This window comes from Trichomycterus rosablanca, chromosome 21 (genome assembly GCF_030014385.1).
Source record: "Trichomycterus rosablanca isolate fTriRos1 chromosome 21, fTriRos1.hap1, whole genome shotgun sequence".
Taxonomy (NCBI): domain Eukaryota; kingdom Metazoa; phylum Chordata; class Actinopteri; order Siluriformes; family Trichomycteridae; genus Trichomycterus; species Trichomycterus rosablanca.
In genome coordinates this window covers 18,759,917-18,780,903 of record NC_086008.1, presented here as the reverse complement: position 1 = coordinate 18,780,903, position 20,987 = coordinate 18,759,917, and the positions used below count along the sequence as shown (strand labels likewise).

Genomic DNA, 20,987 nt, shown 5'->3' with positions numbered 1-20,987 from the left:
GGGAACATAAATCTACGATCGAATACACAATCTAGTGCACTATGTAGGGAACATAAATCCGTGATCTGATATACAATCTAGTGCACTGTGTAGGGAACATGAACCAATTGTCTAATTCACTCTCTAGTGCTCTACGTAGGGAACATAAATCCGTTATCTAATATACAATTTAGTGCACTATGTAGGGAACCTAAATCCGTTAACTAATACGCTACCTAAAGCATTATGTACAAAACATAAGTCTATTATCTAGTACACTATCTAGTGCACTAAGTAATGAACATAAATTCTTTTCTAATATACAATCTAGTGCACTATGTAGGGAACATAAATCTATTATCTGTTACACTATCTAGTGCACTATGTAGTACACATTAATGTGTTTGTGACGCGAACAGTTAGCAGCTCCTAAAAGTTCTGTTATGGGGGGGGTACTTGTCCGGGGGTACCTCCCTGAAATGAGTTTTTGCAACTTGGGATGTCTGGTATATACACTGCACTCCTGATGTGTCTGGTCCCCAGGGGGGATCTCATCCCAGATCTGGACAGTCTGTGGTGCTACTTGGCGCCTCAGTGTGAACCTACTCTCGTCCGTGAAGGGAAAGGGGCGCCGGTGGCGGACCCCTGCCAATTTTGGTGCCCTCTGCTGGGCTGTAAGCACAGTCCTCACTTTAATTAAATGCACCCTAATAGTCTAGTCATATCCAATTCCCCAGCTGTTTCTCCTCCGCTGCTGCAGAGCCCCACCCTGACTGAAGTGGGCTGTACTTAAAGTCACACCCCCAACCACTTCTTTTCACCTGCATGATGGGGGTTTACACAGGGATCTGTATTGCATACGGAGGGAGAGTCACGCACTGATCCCCATTATTCCCCGTCTCTCAGGCTGCAAATGCACCAGCGATGGAGTGACTGCCGAGGGATTTGATCTTACTTGTCGGGAAGCGTCTCGATATCTCTGATCTCTCTGGTGACGGTCATGGTGAAGCCGTCGATCACGTAGAAGTGCTCCTTTCCGAAGAGCAGCAGCCCCTCGCTGGTGTCCAGGCCTTGCACCCGAGCGCAGCGGTACATGTGCTGGATCTATAAAAAGTATTAAGACGTCAGCGAGTCCGAATGCACCCCGGGTCACGTGATTTCCGAACCAGAAGACCGTGTGGTTTTCGGGTGGTACCTTTTCTCCCTCCTCCAGCAGACGGAGCAGGGTGGTGTTGTCGGTCTTCTGCTCCTCGTCCACCGCGCCGGATTCTAGCAGCTCCTGGAGCTGGTCTTGACTGTCCTCGTCTCCGCCGTCGGCTGTAGAGCGGGAACGCTTCAGGGGGGCTTTTACCAGACCTGCACACACACACACACACAGAGTCAATGCAATTTGCTCTTACCACCACCAGATAACATAATGCATACTACATGTGCAATAAGTATTTGGACACTCTTTCTTTTCCAATTACTGAGTGCAGGTGCAGGTGCTTTGAGCCAGGTCAGCAGGGGCCATGATTGCAGCAACAACGAGGAACCCCCTCTGCTTGACCATTTTCCTCCCCTACAGGCAAATCATGTCCACATAGGCGCCTGACCGGTCGATAGCACAGATGAGAATCTCTCAGATCTCAGAGGTTGTTCTAGCTCATTAGACCTCAGCGCCACCCCAACCCCAACTCCAAGTACTATTTCTTAATGAAATGATTCAAAGCTCAGAAATAAGGGGCACACCCCGGAGTTTAAGTGTCAGGTGTGCTACCGGCCTGGCCGGGCACTCGTATGAGGAAGAAAAGGTCAGACAGCACCAGAGATTCTATTCAAATAGCTGGCAACCACTCACCTGTCGGAGGGGGGCATGTAATAATCTACAGCCCCTCGGTTAAGGGCAGTTCAGATAAAAAAAAGGCACTAGATTGGGGGCAAAAGGGGGGGGGGCATTGGGACTGCTATAGGGACAACTGTCTGAGGGAGTGGGTGCTACTGTACCCTCCTCGACCAGCGTGGGGGTGGTGCAAGGCTGGAGAAAGTAAATAGCTGGCAACCGCTCGTCTGTCGGAGGGGGGCATGTAATAATCTTACATGGGGACAAAATTGGGGGCAAAAGGGGAGGGGGCATTGGGACTGCTATAGGGACAACTGTCTGAGGGTGTGGGTGCTACTGTTCCCTCCTCAACCAGCGTGGGGGTGGTGCAAGGCTGGAGAAACCGCTCTCCTGTCGGAGGGGGGCATGTAATAATCTTACATGGGGACAAAATTGGGGGCAAAAGGGGAGGGGCATTGGGACTGCTATAGGGACAACTGTCTGAGGGAGTGGGTGCTACTGTACCCTCCTCAATAAGCGTGGGGGTGGTGCAAGGCTGGAGAAAGTAAATAGCTGGCAACCGCTCACCTGTCAGAGGGGGGGCATGTAATAATTTACAGCCCCTCGGTTAAGGGCAGTTCAGATAAAAAAGGAGCTAGATTAGGGGCAAAGGGGGGGGGGGCATTGGGACTGCTGCTATAGGGACAACTGTCTGAGGGAGTGGGTGCTACCGTACCCTCCTCGACCAGCGTGGGGGTGGTGCAAGGCTGGAGAAAGTAAATAGCTGGCAACCGTTCACCTGTCAGAGGGGGTGCATGTAATAATCTACAGCCCCTCGGTTAAGGGCAGTTCAGATAAAAAAGGCACTAGATTAGGGGCAAGGGAGGGGGGCATTGGGACTGCTGCTATAGGGACAACTGTCTGAGGGAGTGGGTGCTACTGTGGTGCAAGCGGCGGCGGAAATGGAGCGCAGGATCACAAATGACCACATATAATGCACGACGTACCCTTGACCCTCGCGATGGTGTCCTCGCCGTGTTCGGGCTCCTGCTGCGCGCTCTCTCCCTCCGTGTTCTGCTGGATGGAGTGCTGGTACATGCCCGGGTTACCCGACAGCAGGCGCATGTAGTACTCCTTACTGTCGTAGCTGATGGCTCTCCGGTAACGCAGCGGCTTCTGAACAAAACGACAGAACGAGACATCTGAGTCCGTGCGGGGCACGGCCCGAAAGCGCAGTGACATCACAGGGCGTGATCTTCAAGAAGCGTAAGAAGCCGTCAGGTCAGTGTGACACATATAGCCACACGAGTTTGAGAGTGCTTCGGAAAACCGTTGTTACTCAACGCAGCCCGCCGCTGCATCGAGGCATTTTAATACGCAAATAGAAAGTCATCCGTCAATTTTAAAACAGCAAACCTGCTAGGGGTCTCGCTTTCACGCTGGAACAGGAAAGTGCCCTCCCTAAACTGTTGCCTCATATTATTACACATAGATAATGTCGGGGCGGAGTCATGACAGATCCACGCTACCTGTGCGCTGTTGGTCGACTCGTTGTCGGGCACGTAGGGGTAGTGGATATAGAACAGGTCGTTGCGAACCATCTTCTTCCTCATCCGACAGGGGCCCTCGGTCATGTCCAGCTGGAACTTATCCAGGTGCGAGCCGATAGGGGGGCCCCAAAGTCCTCGCTCTCGGAGCAGCTCGTACTCGATCCCGGCCCATTCTTCGGTGACGTACTTCAGGGCGTTCTGCTGCCTCTGTCATGACACAAAACACACGATGAATGAAGAAGTGATCACTCACATCATGAGTACACTATGGCAAAAGTATGTGGACGACCAAACATCACTATGACTATCCAATCCATTCGGCTGCTACGTCAGCTTTTATTCATCTGGCTTCCACTAGATTTTGGGATTTGTCTATAAAGATTCTGTTCTACACAGTTGGGTCACATTATTATGACCAGCTAATATCCAGAGTACCATGCGTGTGCAGCATGGACAGCAGCTAGACGTCCTTAGAGTGATTCACAGGTATCTGGAGCCATGCTGACTGCAGTGCATCCCACAGCCGCTAGAGGGGGTGTAGGGGAGGATCCACAGTCGTGAACACGGCCACCAAGGTGGTCCCACAGATGCTTGATTGGGTTCAAGTCTCGCAGACTGCTGCTTCTCATGTGAATGCACCCATATAGCTCTAGCTGGTCAGAAATCAAGTAAGATCAGATAGAAACATACGGAACTGAAACGTGTTAGCGTTTGCTGCTCATGTGAACTGCTGACCGACCTCTTGGTATTCTTTATACTGCATGGCTACAAGATCCCGGACCACCGCGATGTGAGTGAACATCCACTGGAATGTTTCCTGGAGAGAAAAGCACATAACGTCCATATGAGACTACACAGTGCAAGCAGAACCAAGTACACAATTATACACAGATCAGTCATAACATTAAAATCACCTTCTTGTTTTTACACACACTGTCCATTTTATCAGCTCTTTGTAGTTCTACAATTACTGACTGTAGTCCATCTGTTTCTCTACATACTTTTTTAGCCCGCTTTCATGCTGTTCTTCAATGGTCAGGACCCCCACAGGACCACCACTGAGTAGGTATTATTTAGGTGGTGGATCATTCTCAGCACTGCAGTGACACTGACATGGTGGTGGTGTGTTAGTGTGTGTTGTGCTGGTTGTGCTGAGTTTTTAAATACCGTGTCCACTCACTGTCCACTCTATTAGACACTCCTACCTAGTCCGAGACGATCGCTCATCTATTGCTGCTGTTTGAGTCGGTCGTCTTCTAGACCTTCATCAGTGGTCACAGGACGCTGCCCATGTGGCGCTGTTGGCGGGATATTTTTCGGTTGGTGGACTATTCTCAGTCCAGCAGTGACAGTGAGTGAGGGGTTTAAAAACTCTATCATACTCATACCAGCACAACACACACTAACACACCACCACCATGTCAGTGTCACTGCAGTGCTAAATACCTAGAGTCCTGTGGGGGTCCTGACCATTGCAGAACAGAGTGAAAGCAGGCTAAAAAAAAGTATGTAGAGAAACAGATGGACTACAGTCAGTAATTGTAGTGTAGAAACAAGAAGTTGGTCACAATGTTATGCCTGATCAGTGTGTGTATATACAGTGTATCACAAAAGTGAGTACACCCCTCACATTTCTGCAAATATTTCATTATATCTTTTCATGGGACAACACTATAGACATGAAACTTGGATATAACTTAGAGTAGTCAGTGTACAGCTTGTATAGCAGTGTAGATTTACTGTCTTCTGAAAATAACTCAACACACAGCCATTAATGTCTAAATAGCTGGCAACATAAGTGAGTACACCCCACAGTGAACATGTCCAAATTGTGCCCAAATGTGTCGTTGTCCCTCCCTGGTGTCATGTGTCAAGGTCCCAGGTGTAAATGGGGAGCAGGGCTGTTAAATTTGGTGTTTTGGGTACAATTCTCTCATACTGGCCACTGGATATTCAACATGGCACCTCATGGCAAAGAACTCTCTGAGGATGTGAGAAATAGAATTGTTGCTCTCCACAAAGATGGCCTGGGCTATAAGAAGATTGCTAACACCCTGAAACTGAGCTACAGCATGTTGGCCAAGGTCATACAGCGGTTTTCCAGGACAGGTTCCACTCGGAACAGGCTTCGCCAGAGTCGACCAAAGAAGTTGAGTCCACGTGTTTGGCGTCATATCCAGAGGTTGGCTTTAAAAAATAGACACGAGTGCTGCCAGCATTGCTGCAGAGGTTGAAGACGTGGGAGGTCAGCCTGTCAGTGCTCAGACCATACGCCGCACACTGCATCAACTCGGTCTGCATGGTCGTCATCCCAGAAGGAAGCTGACGCACAAGAAAGCCAGCAAACAGTTTGCTGAAGACAAGCAGTCCAAGAACATGGATTACTGGAATGCCCTGTGGTCTGACGAGACCAAGATAAACTTGTTTGGCTCAGATGGTGTCCAGCATGTGTGGCGGCGCCCTGGTGAGAAGTACCAAGACAACTGTATCTTGCCTACAGTCAAGCATGGTGGTGGTAGCATCATGGTCTTGGGCTGCATGAGTGTTGCTGGCACTGGGGAGCTGCAGTTCATTGAGGGAAACATGAATTCCAACATGTACTGTGACATTCTGAAACAGAGCATGATCCCCTCCCTTCGAAAACTGGGCCTCATGGCAGTTTTCCAACAGGATAAAGACCCCAAACACAACCTCCAAGATGACAACTGCCTTGCTGAGGAAGCTGAAGGTAAAGGTGATGGACTAAACCCAATTGAGCACCTGTGGCGCATCCTCAAGTGGAAGGTGGAGGAGTTCAAGGTGTCTAACATCCACCAGCTCCGTGATGTCATCATGGAGGAGTGGAAGAGGATTCCAGTAGCAACCTGTGCAGCTCTGGTGAATTCCATGCCCAGGAGGGTTAAGGCAGTGCTGGATAATAATGGTGGTCACACAAAATATTGACACTTTGGGCACAATTTGGACATGTTCACTGTGGGGTGTACTCACTTATGTTGCCAGCCATTTAGACATTAATGGCTGTGTGTTGAGTTATTTTCAGAAGACAGTAAATCTACACTGCTATACAAGTTGTACACTGACTACTCTAAGTTATATCCAAGTTTTATTTCTATAGTGTTGTCCCATGAAAAGATATAATAAAATATTTGCAGAAATGTGAGGGGTGTACTCACTTTTGTGATACACTGTATATATATATATATATAAATGACACAACCCCTTCTTAATTTCTCTGGGCTTGGGATAGGCACTGAGAGCACACTGAAAAGCCAAGTGGCTGAGCTGTTTGGCCACAGTCGATGATGTTTGTTTGGACGCCTGCTAGCTCGGCTGAGATTCGAACTATGGGAACAGTTCAACAGTGACCTGAAGCATAGAGCCAAAACAACACTTTAAATGTCCCTGGGTGGCCTGGATCACCATCCATAAAGAACAGGCTAAACTGCCCGAATCCAGGTGTGTAAATCTTGTAGAGACGAAACCAAGGGGACTTCTAGCTATAATAGTTGGCCAGACGACTAACACCCCCCTATGGAGGCAGGATCATGCTGTGGGGTTGCTACTCAGTGTCTGGGACAGGGAACTGGTCAAAAATTCTTAAAGAAAAACCCCTCACTAACAGTTCTTTATGCAACACAACGATGACCTGAAGCATAGAGCCAAAACAATCCTGGAGTGTCTCTGGGGAGAGTAAATGTCCCTCTGTGGCCTGGGTCACCAAGAATGGGCTGAGATTCGAACCCCGGACACCCCGGTGTCAAAGACCCCACCCCCTTTTTAGTCCGGTCTTTCGCGGCTCAGCAGACTAATGGGCAATTTTGCCAATTGTGCCTGTTAGGGGGTGCCCAGCCGACCGGTTGCACTATTGAAATTCGGACCCCTGATGTTAGCAGTAGTGTGCCACCCGAACTAAAAGCAGCTTGGTCAAAAAAAACAAAAAACAATGCAGCATAAATACATATATGAACAACTTAGATATGGCATGATGGCATTCTTCTTGGTACCTGTGCTGAGAGGTTGTTTTTATTAATCCCGCTCTCCCTCTTGCTGCGTCTGGCGCCGGTGAGTTTGGACAGGCCGAATCCACTGCTGACCCGAGACAGCTTGGACTGACTGACCGGGATCACGGTCTCCCCCCGGCTGATGCATTTCTTTTCGTGGGCTGAATGAAAGTGACAAACATTGACGATATATGCATGGAAATAACAAAACCGACATTCATTTCATTATTTATCGATCGCTTTATCCAGGTCAGGGTTGCAGCGGGTCCGGTTCCACCGGGAAACCCTTGGCGCAAGGTAGGAATACCCTGAATATACCGGGGGCAGCTCATCCCCCACCATCAGATCCAGCCTTTCATATCTGTATGTAGACACCCAACCGGTGATTTTTGCCCAGGTGGTGCTACCGGTCGTCTGGGCCCCCCAGCATACATGGCCACTATTCTGCTGGGTGGGAAAAGACCGGACCAAAACACAAGGGGGGGGGGGGGTCTTCGATACTGTGTGAGGACCCTGATTAGTAGTCCGAGGCGCATGTATAGAACTGGAGGAATGTGGAGATCGGTGAGTGACTCTCCATGCGCAAGACTGGCCTCACTCGCCAATCAACCAGCGTATGGGCGAATGGCGAGTATAGCTCGGTGGACTGTCCACATGTCAGAGGGCTATGTTAAAATTGGGAGAAAATCCTCTTTGACCTTTGAGGGTGCTGGAGCCTATCCCAGCTTTTCAATGGGCGCAAGGCACACAGTAGCACCCTGGACGGGGCGCCAGTCCATCGCAGGGCAGACACACATACACACACACACATTCACCTATAGGGCAATTCAGCGTCTCTAATTAATCTGACTGCATGTTTGTGGACTGTGGGAGGAAACCCACGTAGACACGGGGAGAACATGCAAACTCCTGGGGATGGAACCCAGGACCTTCTTGCTGTGAGGCGACAGTGCTACCCACCGAGCCACCGTGCCGCCTGAATTAGTTCAGTATAACAGTGATATAATAAATCATTTTCTCACCGAGGTGGTTCTGCCAGCTCTTGGCGGCGGGCTCCTCCAGCGCAGGCCGGGCGGTGCCGATGTCGACGTGCCCTCGATCGTTAACAGGCAGAGAGACCTTAAAGATGTCCTCCAGCATCTGTCTTTTACTGTGCATCAGCTCGGTCCACACCCGGTTCACGGCTTTCAGCAGCAACTGACGACCTACAGAGATGTACACAAGCAAGTCCAAGTGGTGAGAGGGTACCAGACCTGTCACTTGGGGAATAAATAGGTGTGACCGCAAATTGACAAAACGGGTACTAATCTGGCCTGTCAATAACCCAAATCCAAAAAGGAGGTGGGACCAGTTCCGGGGCGATTCCAAAACACAAGTGTGCAAAAACGTCATCTTATGCTAAGAGGAAATTCGTCTAGACGGTAGATGGGACCATCCAAAAAGCTAAGGTGTCATACATACAGTATATTAGCTGGTAGACCACAGGCAACCCTGTCTAGTCAAGCTAGTTCTGTCGTACCCTCGCTGACGTCCTGACTGTGCAGCGTATCGGCCCCGTTCTCCGACGGGATCATCACGTGCCAGGTGGTCATCCGAGCTTCGGCCTCCAGCCCGAAGCCCTCCACACTGCTGCGACACAGAATAAAACAGAAGGTTCAACTTCGCAGACTCCGCCCACTTTGCCACACCAATGTTGGCGCTGCCGGAACGGTAACTCACCTCCCGGCGTGCAGGTTGATCAGGCAGTGTGCGAGACAGGAGACGAAATCGTGATCGTGGTTCCCGGGTCCGAGCACCAGGTTGCGGTTGACCGTGAGCACTCGGAGCGAGTCCAGGAGCGCCACCTGCTGCGGGACGGTCTTGTGCGGTCGGCAGAGCTGGTACAGCACGGTCCGGTTCAGGCAGTGGTAGATGGAGTCCAGGGACAAGCCCTGAGACCTGCGCTTGGCCTGAAAACGGGTGTGGACAGAAAAAAAGAATCAGAATATACACTCTATATGAGCGAAAGTATTTGGACACCTGAAAAAAAATAGAAAAAAGAATAAAAAATGGAAAAATAGAAAAAAGAATAAAAAATAGAAAAAAAAAAACAATAGAAAAATAATACAATTGAAAAATAATAAAAGAAAAAAAAAAAATAGAAAAAAAAGAATAAGAGAAAAGAATAATAGAAATTAATAAAATAATAGAAAAATAATAAAATAGAAAAAAAAGAATAAGAGAAAAGAATAATAGAAATTAATAAAATAATAGAAAAAGAATAAAATAGAAAAAAAAAAAAAAAAAAAAAAAAAAAAGAAAAAACAATAAAAATTAAAAAAAGAATAAAAAATAGGAAAAAGAAAAATAGAAAAAAGTGTAAAAAAAAAAAAAAAAAAAAAAAAAAAAATTATAGAAAAAAGACTGAATACAAAAAATGAATAAAAAGAATAATAGAAAAATAATAGAATAATAGAAACAGAAAAAAAAATAAAAAAAAATAAAAATAATTTTTTTTATAATAAAAAATAGAAAAAAGAATAAAAAGAATAATAGAAAAATAGAAAAAAAGAATAAAAAGAATTATAGAAAAATAATAGAAAAATAGAAAAAAGAATAAAAAGAATTATAGAAAAATAATAGAAAAATGAATAAAAAGAATTACAGAAAAATAGAAAAAAGAATAAATACATGGGGTATCGCCCATGTGCTCACAAAAATGTTCTATTTTTATACTTATGCATAGAAATGTAAAGAAGTAAAACTTAATCCATGCTAAATTGAAGCATATAATTGATGCGTGAAGCCTGAAAGACCTATTAATAACAAGAAAAAGAAAGAAAAATCCTAACAGAAACAGCTGACAGTGCCTGAGAGAGGGAAGGACGGCGAGTCCATCTGTCTGGGACATGTGGCGGAGCAATACAGAGGGAAAGAGGCAAAGAAGAGCTCGAAGGATTCCCATGGAGGGTGGTTGTAAGTGGGTTTCCGAAACCATGGTGCTATATTTATCACAACAGCATGACCTCTTTCGGGTTTCCGATCTTGCCCTGTACACTAAAAATCTCTGTGGAGTCCTTGAATCTTTTCACAATATTATGTATAGTAGATGGTGAAATCATGAAGTTTGGCCATTTTTGCTCGCTTGTTATTTTTATACCCAATTAAGAATTCTCACCTGGCTAATCAGCTGCACTATGAACTCCACCACCAGTTTGGACTCCTTGTTGAACATCCCCTGCCAGAGTTTGTCCACCACCCGCTGGGCGAAGTAAAACACGTTCATGACCAGAACCTGGTAGCTTCCGCCGGTCGTGATCGGCATGGACGCATCTTCTCCTGTAGGAACAGATGACACATGATTCCGTTACCGAGGAACATCATCAAACGTTATTTTTTTTTTTTTAAAGCTAGAGCTTGGGTATGACTCAGAAGTGCGGACGTCACCTAGAAGAACATCTGCAGCGAGGAGGTGTTCCATCACGCCATCCAGGATGTAGGACTGAAACTCCTTCTGCTGGGTTCTGGTCGAGCGCTCCGGTGAGGCCTGGAATCGTACAGATCAGGATGCTTAAAGGCGTCAGCATGACAGTGTGGTTATTCTCCCAACCTTGGCAAGAGACCACTGTTCCATGTTTAAATCCCATTTCTGGAAGTTAACTCTCCTGACCTTTTATTTAATGCTTCCAACACTATCAAAAAAGTTGGGACAGGTGTTTCTGCACAGAATCAATGTATGACCTTCTAAGATCATTTCAGGTTCTATTTCTTGGTGCAGCGGCGGACTGTGTTAAGTGACAGCGGTTTTCTGAAGCACTACCATTACTATTATGTAGCTATATTTATCACAATAGCATGATGCTTTCTCATGCAATGCAGTCGGCAGGATCAAAGGTCATGTAGTTTCCTATACTCACTGATATTTCTCTGGAGTCCTTGAATCTTTTCACAATATTATGTACGGTAGATGGTGAAATGTTCTTTTCTCTAATGAAATTTGGCACAAATCGGACAGCCACGAACCATCACTGCTTGCAAAGACTGAGCATTTTGTGGATCCTCCTTTTACATCAAGTATAGGGCAGTTTAGCCTAGCGGTTAAGGTACTGAACTAGTAATTGAAAAGTCAAATATTTAAAACCCTACTTTAGAAATATGAGAAGAACCTCACCTCTAGCAGGAGGTCTAATATGGGCGTCTGCTTGCTGGCAGGAGTCATGCACAGGTTCTCCATGATTAACACCCTCATAAAGTCGAAGACATACTTCTTGGCCGGGTGATTGGTCAGGTAAGTCTTGGCCCCTACGTTGCAGTACTCTGACTGGCTGCGGTTCATCCCGGTGTCGCCCGAAAAACCTTTAAATTCTTCGGTAGGTGAGCCGGCTTCGTCGTCCAGATCGGTGACCTGAGCGAACAGGAAATAGGACCGACGTTTGTAATCACAACATGTCAATAAAACAGAGGTGTTATTTTATTAAAATTAGCCGAGGCATGTGCACCATTTCGGAGTACGGCCGGATGTTGAACGGAAAGACGGCGGCAGCCAGGGCGCACAGGAAGTCCGCACTGTGCCACATGGGCGCCAGGTCGGGCACGTTGTGATAGAGGTAACGGAAAAACTGCATCAGGGTGACCGGGTACTCTCTGAGCCAGGAACCCTCCTCCTCCGACTGCCAGGGCTGCACACAACAATTCATAATACAGCGGATTTAAGAAGTATTCAGACCCTGTGACGTTTCGCACACGATATTGTTATGGGGTTGATTTAGGAAAAAATATATGTACATATAACTGCCATTTTAACCCACTAATCTACACTTAATCAGAGTCAACGTGTGAGTTTAAGAGTGAAACATTACTTTTGTTAATTGCAGATTTCAGTTTTTGACTTGACTATTCAGACCATGAGTTTTTTGCACACGTTATTGTTATGGGGTTGATTTAGAAAAAAATATGTATATGTAACTGTTATTTTAACCCACTAATCTACACTTTATCAGTGCAAACGTGTGAGTTGGAGTGTGAAACACTCAAAAATCTCCAATCAACAAAAGTATTCAGACCCTGTGACAATTTGCACACGTTATTGTTATGGGGTTGATTTTTGGAGAAAAAATGTATATATAACCCACTAACCTACACTTAATCAGTGAAAACGTATGAGTTTAAGTGTGAAACACTTAAAAATCGAACACAAAAATCTCCAATGAACAAAGTATTCAGACCCTGAGTTTTTTTGCACACAATATTGTTATGGGGTTGATTTAGAAAAAAAATATATATCATTGCCATTTTTACACACTAGTCTATGTTACGTAATTATCAAACACTAAATTTCTAATCAACAATAGTATTCAGACCCTGTGACTTCGCACATGTTATTGTTATGGGGTTGATTTAGAAACAAATATATATAATTGCCATTTTTACCCACTAATCTATACTTGAAGTAAAAATGTCTGAGTTTGAAAGTGAAACATTTCTTAAAAATAAAAAACTAAAGCCTCCAAAAGTACTCAGTACTCCAAAAGTATTCAGACCCTGAATAAAACTGACTTTTTGCACACGATATTGTTATGGGGTTGATTTTTAAATAATTTTTACCCACTAATCTACACTTCATTAGTGAAAATGTGTCCGTTTAGGAGTGGAACATTACTTAAAAATGAAAAACTGAAATCTTTAATCAACAGAAGTATTCAGACCCTGAAAAAAAACGGACTTTTTGCACACATTATTGTTATGGGGTTGATTTAGAAAAATATGTATATATAACTGCCATTTTTACCCACTAATCTACACTTGATCAGTGAAAACGTGTGAGTTCAGAAGTGAAACATTACTTTTGTTAATTGGAGATTTCAGTTTTTGATTTCTAAGTATTCAGACCCTATGATTTTTGCACACGATATTGTTATATAATAGATTTAGAAAAATATGTACAGTGTATCACAAAAGTGAGTACACCCCTCACATTTCTGCAAATATTTTATTATATCTTTTCATGGGACAACACTATAGACATGAAACTTGGATATAACTTAGAGTAGTCAGTGTACAACTTGTATAGCAGTGTAGATTTACTGTCTTCTGAAAATAACTCAACACACAGCCATTAATGTCTAAATGGCTGGCAACATAAGTGAGTACACCCCACAGTGAACATGTCCAAATTGTGCCCAAAGTGTCAATATTTGTGTGACCACCATTATTATCCAGCACTGCCTTAACCCTCCTGGGCATGGAATTCACCAGAGCTGCACAGGTTGCTACTGGAATCCTCTTCCACTCCTCCATGATGACATCACAGAGCTGGTGGATGTTAGACACCTTGAACTCCTCCACCTTCCACTTGAGGATGCGCCACAGGTGCTCAATTGGGTTTAGTCCATCACCTTTACCTTCAGCTTCCTCAGCAAGGCAGTTGTCATCTTGGAGGTTGTGTTTGGGGTCGTTATCCTGTTGGAAAACTGCCATGAGGCCCAGTTTTCGAAGGGAGGGGATCATGCTCTGTTTCAGAATGTCACAGTACATGTTGGAATTCATGTTTCCCTCAATGAACTGCAGCTCCCCAGTGCCAGCAACACTCATGCAGCCCAAGACCATGATGCTACCACCACCATGCTTGACTGTAGGCAAGATACAGTTGTCTTGGTACTTCTCACCAGGGCGCCGCCACACATGCTGGACACCATCTGAGCCAAACAAGTTTATCTTGGTCTCGTCAGACCACAGGGCATTCCAGTAATCCATGTTCTTGGACTGCTTGTCTTCAGCAAACTGTTTGCGGGCTTTCTTGTGCGTCAGCTTCCTTCTGGGATGACGACCATGCAGACCGAGTTAATGCAGTGTGCGGCGTATGGTCTGAGCACTGACAGGCTGACCTCCCACGTCTTCAACCTCTGCAGCAATGCTGGCAGCACTCTTGTGTCTATTTTTTAAAGCCAACCTCTGGATATGACGCCGAACACGTGGACTCAACTTCTTTGGTCGACCCTGGCGAAGCCTGTTCCGAGTGGAACCTGTCCTGGAAAACCGCTGTATGACCTTGGCCACCATGCTGTAGCTCAGTTTCAGGGTGTTAGCAATCTTCTTATAGCCCAGGCCATCTTTGTGGAGAGCAACAATTCTATTTCTCACATCCTCGGAGAGTTCTTTGCCATGAGGTGCCATGTTGAATATCCAGTGGCCAGTATGAGAGAATTGTACCCAAAACACCAAATTTAACAGCCCTGCTCCCCATTTACACCTGGGACCTTGACACATGACACCAGGGAGGGACAACGACACATTTGGGCACAATTTGGACATGTTCACTGTGGGGTGTACTCACTTATGTTGCCAGCTATTTAGACATTAATGGCTGTGTGTTGAGTTATTTTCAGAAGACAGTAAATCTACACTGCTATACAAGCTGTACACTGACTACTCTAAGTTATATCCAAGTTTCATGTCTATAGTGTTGTCCCATGAAAAGATATAATGAAATATTTTCAGAAATGTGAGGGGTGTACTCACTTTTGTGATACACTGTATATATAATTGCCATTTTTACCCACTAATCTACACTTAATCAGTGAAAACGTAAGTATATGTGTGAAACAATACATAAAAATCAAAAACTGAAATCTCCAAACAAAAGTACTTTTTGCACACGTAATTGTTATGGGGTTGATTTAGGAAAAATATGTATATATAATGCTAGTTAAATAATTGTGTGTGTGTGTGTGTGTGTGTGTGTGTTGGTGGGGGGTGTCACTAACATATGCCTTACCAGGTTGAGCATGCTGCGCAGCATGGCCAGCAGAAGGAAGGCTGCCTCGGTGCACACGTTGTGGATGGAGCCCACCACCGTGGCACTTGATGCTGGCACACCGAAGATGAACGTCCAGATTGAGTCCAGGTCGAACTGCACGGAGAAAATAAACACGTCATCTCAGCTAAATACTTAGATACAATAAAAAGATTAGTACAAACACATTCTATGGACAAAAGTATCGGGACACCTATTCTAATCTTTCAGTTAATGTGTTTCACGCTACAGAGGTACAGAGGGAACGTACAGACACTCCACAGGAGGACGAGGACACACGGTTAGTACGATTAGAAAGGAAGAAGCGGTGCATACTGACATGTACCTGCAGGCGGTCAGGCAGCTCGGTGACGGGCTGCTGCAGGAACAGTGCCATCAGCAGGAAGTACAGCTCGGGCACGTTGGTGTGTTTGGGCAGCAGCGTCTGCAGGACAGGGAATCCTGGGAAATGACAGGCGTCGCGGTTGATCTCGCGCACGGTGGACCTCCCGCCTGCACTGCGCCCCACGTTAAAGCCTGAAGTGGACAAGAGTTGGATTACAAGAGGAAAGGAGGAGTACCAATACATGCCAATTAAACAGAGAGAGAGAGAGAGACAGGTGCACAAACACACTGACGCACACACAGACAGATAGATACAGACACACACAGACAGATAGATACAGACACACACAGACAGATAGATACAGACACACACAGACAGATAGATACAGACACACAGACAGATAGATACAGACACACACAGACAGATAGATACAGACACACACAGACAGATAGATACAGACACACACAGACGCACACACGGACCGACGTACTCACAGGTGGACAAACACACACTGACAGACTCAAACAGACAGATCGATAGATACAGACACCCACAGACACACACCCAAAAACAACAAACACACACAGACACACACATTTGGACAGATGCACCCAGACATAGACAAACATGTACACACAGGTGTACACACACACAACACACACACACACACACATACAGACGCACCAGCACACAGACAGACATATACACACACACAGAAGCGCACAGAGACAGATGCATGGACACACACACAGAGATAGACACGCAGTGGCAGAAACAGACACACAGAAGGACACAGACATACACACACACACACAACACACAGACGCACACAGAGACAGATGCATAGACACACACACACAGAGATAGACACGCAGTGGCAGAAACAGACACACACAGGAGGACAGACAGATGCATAAACACACACAGACATGCAAACACAACCAGACACACACACACACACACAGACACAGAACACACACAGAAGCACACAGACATACACACACACACACACACACACACACACACACACACACACACAGAGACAGAAACACACAACACACAGAAGCACACAGAGACAGATGCATAGACACACACAACCAGTCACACATGCACGCACACACAGACATACAACACACACACAGAAGCACACAGAGACATGCATAAACACACACACACAGATAGACACGCAATTGCAGAAACAGACACACACATATGCACACACAGAAGCACAGAGACAGATGCATAGATACATACACACACAGATAGACACGCAGTGGCAGAAACAGACACATACATGCACACACAGAGACACACACAGAAACACACAGACACACACTCAACCAGACACACATGCACACACACACAGACATACAACACACACACACACAACACACAGAAGCACACAGACAGATGCATAGACACACACACAGAAGCACAGAGACAGAAGCAGAGTCAGATGCATAGACACACACACACAGAAGCACAGAGACAGAAGCACAGTCAGATGCATAGACCCACACACACACACACACACACACACACACACACACACACACACACACACACAGAAGCACAGAGACAGAAGCACAGAGTCAGATGCATAGAGACACACACACACAGAAGCACAGAGACAGATGCATAGACACACACACACACACACACACACACACACACACAGAAGCACAGAGACAGAAGCACAGTGTCAGATGCATAGACACACACACACACACACACACACACACACACACACACACACACACACACACACAGAAGCACAGAGACAGAAGCACAGAGACAGAAGCACAGAGTCAGATGCATAGAGACACACACACACAGAAGCACAGAGACAGAAGCACAGAGACAGATGCATAGACACACACACACACACACACACACACACAGAAGCACAGAGACAGAAGCAGTGTCAGATGCATAGACACACACACACACACACACACACACACACAGAAGCACAGAGACAGAAGCACAGAGTCAGATGCATAGAGACACACACACACACACAGAAGCACAGAGACAGAAGCACAGAGTCAGATGCATAGACACACACACACACACACACACACACACACACACACACACACAGAAGCACAGAGACAGATGCATAGACACACACACACAGAGGCACAGAGTCAGATGCATAGACATACACACACACAGAGGCACAGAGACAGAAGCACGGAGACAGATGCATAGACACACACACACACAGACAGACACACAGTAGCAGAAACAGACACACACACATGCACAGACACACACACATGCACAGACACACACATGCGCACAGCCAGTGTTATAAGCAGTAAGGAAAAGCACTGCATTCTTCTTTAATGCCCACGTTTTGAAATAAGAGACATAAGGCTCCGGTACTGGAAAGTCTGTGCGGTGCGACTCACCGAGCACGGTTCCGATCTTGTTGGTGAGTACCGAGTCGGTGTGTTCGAGCCAGCCTCCTCCACAGAGCCCCTCTTTAAAACGGCCGAGGATGCTCTGATTGCTGAGCAGCACCACCAAGATCCAGAGCGCCACGGTGACCGTGCTGGAGTGGACGTGCTCCTCCATGAACATCAGCAGCCAATCGAAGCCCAGCGTGCGCACCAGCTCCTCGCACGCCCTGAAACCAACGACGACATGTTATTACTGTTAATACCACTTCTAACAAAATGTGAATAATAATGAATGGCCATCCCATAATAGTAATTTTTCTAATGGGTGCGCTAGCCTGATTTTTAAGGCTACAGAGCTGAGTGACAGCAGTGATTTCTGCCAGAGTAAAAGGTTAAGTCTACATGACAGTAGTGACGGCTGCTAGGTTGTAGGCGAAGTCACCAAACTATCCATCCATCCATCCATCCATCCATGTCTATTTGTCTGCCATCTATTAGTCTGTCGTCTGTCTGTCTATCTGTTGATCTATCTGTCTGTCTATCTATCTATGTAAATCTATATGGCTATCAGTCTGTCGTCTATCAGTCTGTCTCTATACTATCTGTCTGTCCATCTATCTGTCTGTCTGTCTGTCTAGCTATCTATGTAAATCTATATGGCTATCAGTCTGTCGTCTATCAGTCTGTCTCTATACTATCTGTCTGTCCATCTATCTGTCTGTCTGTCTAGCTATCTATGTCAATCTATATGGCTATATGTCTGTCGTCTATCAGTCTGTCTCTATACTATCTGTCTGTCCATCTATCTGTCTGTCTGTCTGTCTATCTATCTATCTATCTATGTCAATCTATATGGCTATATGTCTGTCGTCTATCAGTCTGTCTCTATACTATCTGTCTGTCCATCTATCTGTCTGTCTGTCTATCTATCTATGTCAATCTATATGGCTATCTGTCATCTATCTGTCTGTCGTGTATCAGTCTGTATATCTATCTATCTATTAGACAGATAGACAGATAGATAGATAGACAGACAGACAATCTATCAATCTACCTGTCTGTCTATCTGTTTGTCTGTATATGTCTATTTGTCTGTCTATCTATCTATCTGCCTGTCTGTCTATCGGTCCGTCTGATAGATAGACAGATAGATAGATAGACAGACAATCTATCAATCTACCTGTCTCTCTATCTGTTTACCTATCTATCTGTCTATATATCAGTCTGTCTGTCTGTCTATCTATCCATCTGTCTATCTATCTGATAGATAGATAGACAGACAGATATACAATTTATCAAGCTACCTGTCTATTTGTCTATCTATCTACCTATCTGTCTGTCTGCCACCCAAAACTACCTGTATGTGAATGTTCACTATCTGATTAATACTGAGCGACATGCATAACAAAACATGATGGAACATTACGGCGCATTGACGGCGCATTTCTCCTTAGAGCTGAAGAGCAGTTTGAGCAGGATATCCAGCAGGCGGTTACGGAGCAGGATCACGTTGGAGGAGAGCAGCCCTCCGAAGTCTTCCTCATTTCCTAAACAGAAAGTGAGGAAGAATTTTACATAGAAACTAGCTTACCGAGCTGCACTGCCTGTGTAATGTTACTGTGGGGAGTGCGACACAGTCTCACCTCCTTCTATCTTCTCTTCGTTAGTAACCTCCATGACTACGAACTTCTCGCAGACCGCAAACGTGGGCAAGGTGGAGGAAATGAACTGGCCGAATCTGAGAAAAACACACACACAAAGCACAGAAGTAAGTTTTATTACATTACGTCTGATCTAATGATGCTGAAAATAAATGATAACCAAAGGTTTTTCAATCATAAGCAATAGTACAAGACCTAATTTTATACCATTATTAATAATATTATAATATTTTTACCATCTACTGTACATAATATTGTCAAAAGATTCAAAGAAGCCTGAGAAATCTCAGTCCATGTAGAGCAAGGCTGGACACCCCATGAAATGTGAGTGACCTTGAGCTACTGTGATAAATACAGCTGCATAGGCTTGGCAGTATATCGGAATACCGTCGTCACTGAACACAGTCGGCCACTGCATCAAAAAAAATGCAACCTGAAACTTCATTATGTAAAGAAAGTTCTCTAGGCCTGAGTTGATCTCAGATGGACCAAAAGATGACCAGTGGGAACGTGTTGTATGGTCAGATGAGTCCAATCCGCTGCTGGGGACCCAGGACGGCGACACTCCCTCCGATGTGTGCGCAGTCCACCAATCCCTTCTTATTCACCCATACTTTGGTGGATTTGCACATGAGGTCAGCTTCATGTATGGAGAGCCACGCCCCGATCACCGTGCTCCTCCACTTTGCACTCTGTACAGGCGCCCTGGGCAACCAAGGTCATAACCCCGCCCCCTTAGTCTGGTCTTTCCCCCACCCAGCAGACTGGACACCAAAGATTCCCACCCAGAAGCTTGGACGCTGGTGTTTATAAGCCAAAGGTGCAAACGCCAACATCTGTCACTGTATGGGGGCAACCAAGGTGATGTCTATTTTGGGAACGTCTTGGTTATTTCAGGAAGACGATGCTACGTTTCTAACAACAGCGTGTGCTGGACTGGCCTGCCTGCAGTCCAGATCTGCTAACTAATCAAAATGCATGGAGCACCACGAAGAGAAGAATCAGGCAATGGTAACCACAGACTGCAAGAATGACCAAAAATGGCACCAATGGCTAGTCTACCCCATCCACCTTGGGCATTAGACAATCATGTCCGTGCAGACACCCGACCGGTCGATAGCACAGCTCAGGTTCGAACCCTGGATCCCCAGATCTCATATAGTGTAATCACATATAGTGAGCACGGCCTAAAACAAGGTGTACCTTAGCAGGTCGTAGGAGCTGGGGAAGCCCTGCAGGAGCAGGCTGAGCACGTTGCTGATGGCGGCCACGGTGGACTGAGACAGCGTCTGGTCCCTGAGTGTCAGCAGCAGCTTGGGGATCAGCTGGAACTCCCGCAGGAGCTTGGCGTTCTTAGCAGCCTCGCTGGAACCAGAGCGAAGATTGAAGGTTTAATTAATAATAAACGCCCAAACATGAACCTGAACAGGAAATGTGTTTAATGACTTGATAATTAAATCATTATTTTAC

General features: G+C 45.7%; 1 protein-coding gene and 1 long non-coding RNA gene across 6 annotated transcripts in view; one reads left to right on the top strand and one right to left on the bottom strand.

Annotated features, from left to right (window-relative positions):
- wdfy3 (WD repeat and FYVE domain containing 3) overlaps positions 1-20,987 on the bottom strand; it is a 94,328-nt gene that overhangs the window by 19,633 nt on the left and 53,708 nt on the right. For 3 of the 4 annotated variants that reach the window (XM_063018042.1, XM_063018040.1, XM_063018043.1), the window contains 19 exons: positions 20,721-20,882; positions 19,500-19,594; positions 19,283-19,403; positions 17,866-18,083; positions 15,443-15,639; positions 15,085-15,219; positions 11,810-11,989; positions 11,482-11,715; positions 10,758-10,857; positions 10,489-10,649; positions 9,051-9,280; positions 8,851-8,960; positions 8,354-8,536; positions 7,335-7,492; positions 4,070-4,147; positions 3,310-3,537; positions 2,788-2,956; positions 1,175-1,335; positions 935-1,083 (listed from right to left, as the gene is read on the bottom strand). In XM_063018042.1, the coding sequence (XP_062874112.1) occupies positions 935-1,083; positions 1,175-1,335; positions 2,788-2,956; positions 3,310-3,537; positions 4,070-4,147; positions 7,335-7,492; positions 8,354-8,536; positions 8,851-8,960; positions 9,051-9,280; positions 10,489-10,649; positions 10,758-10,857; positions 11,482-11,715; positions 11,810-11,989; positions 15,085-15,219; positions 15,443-15,639; positions 17,866-18,083; positions 19,283-19,403; positions 19,500-19,594; positions 20,721-20,882 (3,069 nt within the window). The remainder of the gene's footprint in view (positions 1-934; positions 1,084-1,174; positions 1,336-2,787; positions 2,957-3,309; positions 3,538-4,069; positions 4,148-7,334; positions 7,493-8,353; positions 8,537-8,850; positions 8,961-9,050; positions 9,281-10,488; positions 10,650-10,757; positions 10,858-11,481; positions 11,716-11,809; positions 11,990-15,084; positions 15,220-15,442; positions 15,640-17,865; positions 18,084-19,282; positions 19,404-19,499; positions 19,595-20,720; positions 20,883-20,987) is intronic. The other variant, XM_063018041.1, reaches the window with a different exon arrangement.
- Positions 15,118-20,782, top strand: LOC134335503 (uncharacterized). 2 transcript variants are annotated; one of them, XR_010015606.1, is made up of 5 exons: positions 15,118-15,213; positions 15,355-15,403; positions 19,311-19,414; positions 19,524-19,624; positions 20,726-20,782. It is a non-coding gene; the product is annotated as an uncharacterized LOC134335503 (long non-coding RNA). The 2 variants fall into 2 exon arrangements; XR_010015607.1 differs by lacking the exons at positions 15,118-15,213; positions 15,355-15,403 and adding an exon at positions 15,519-15,722.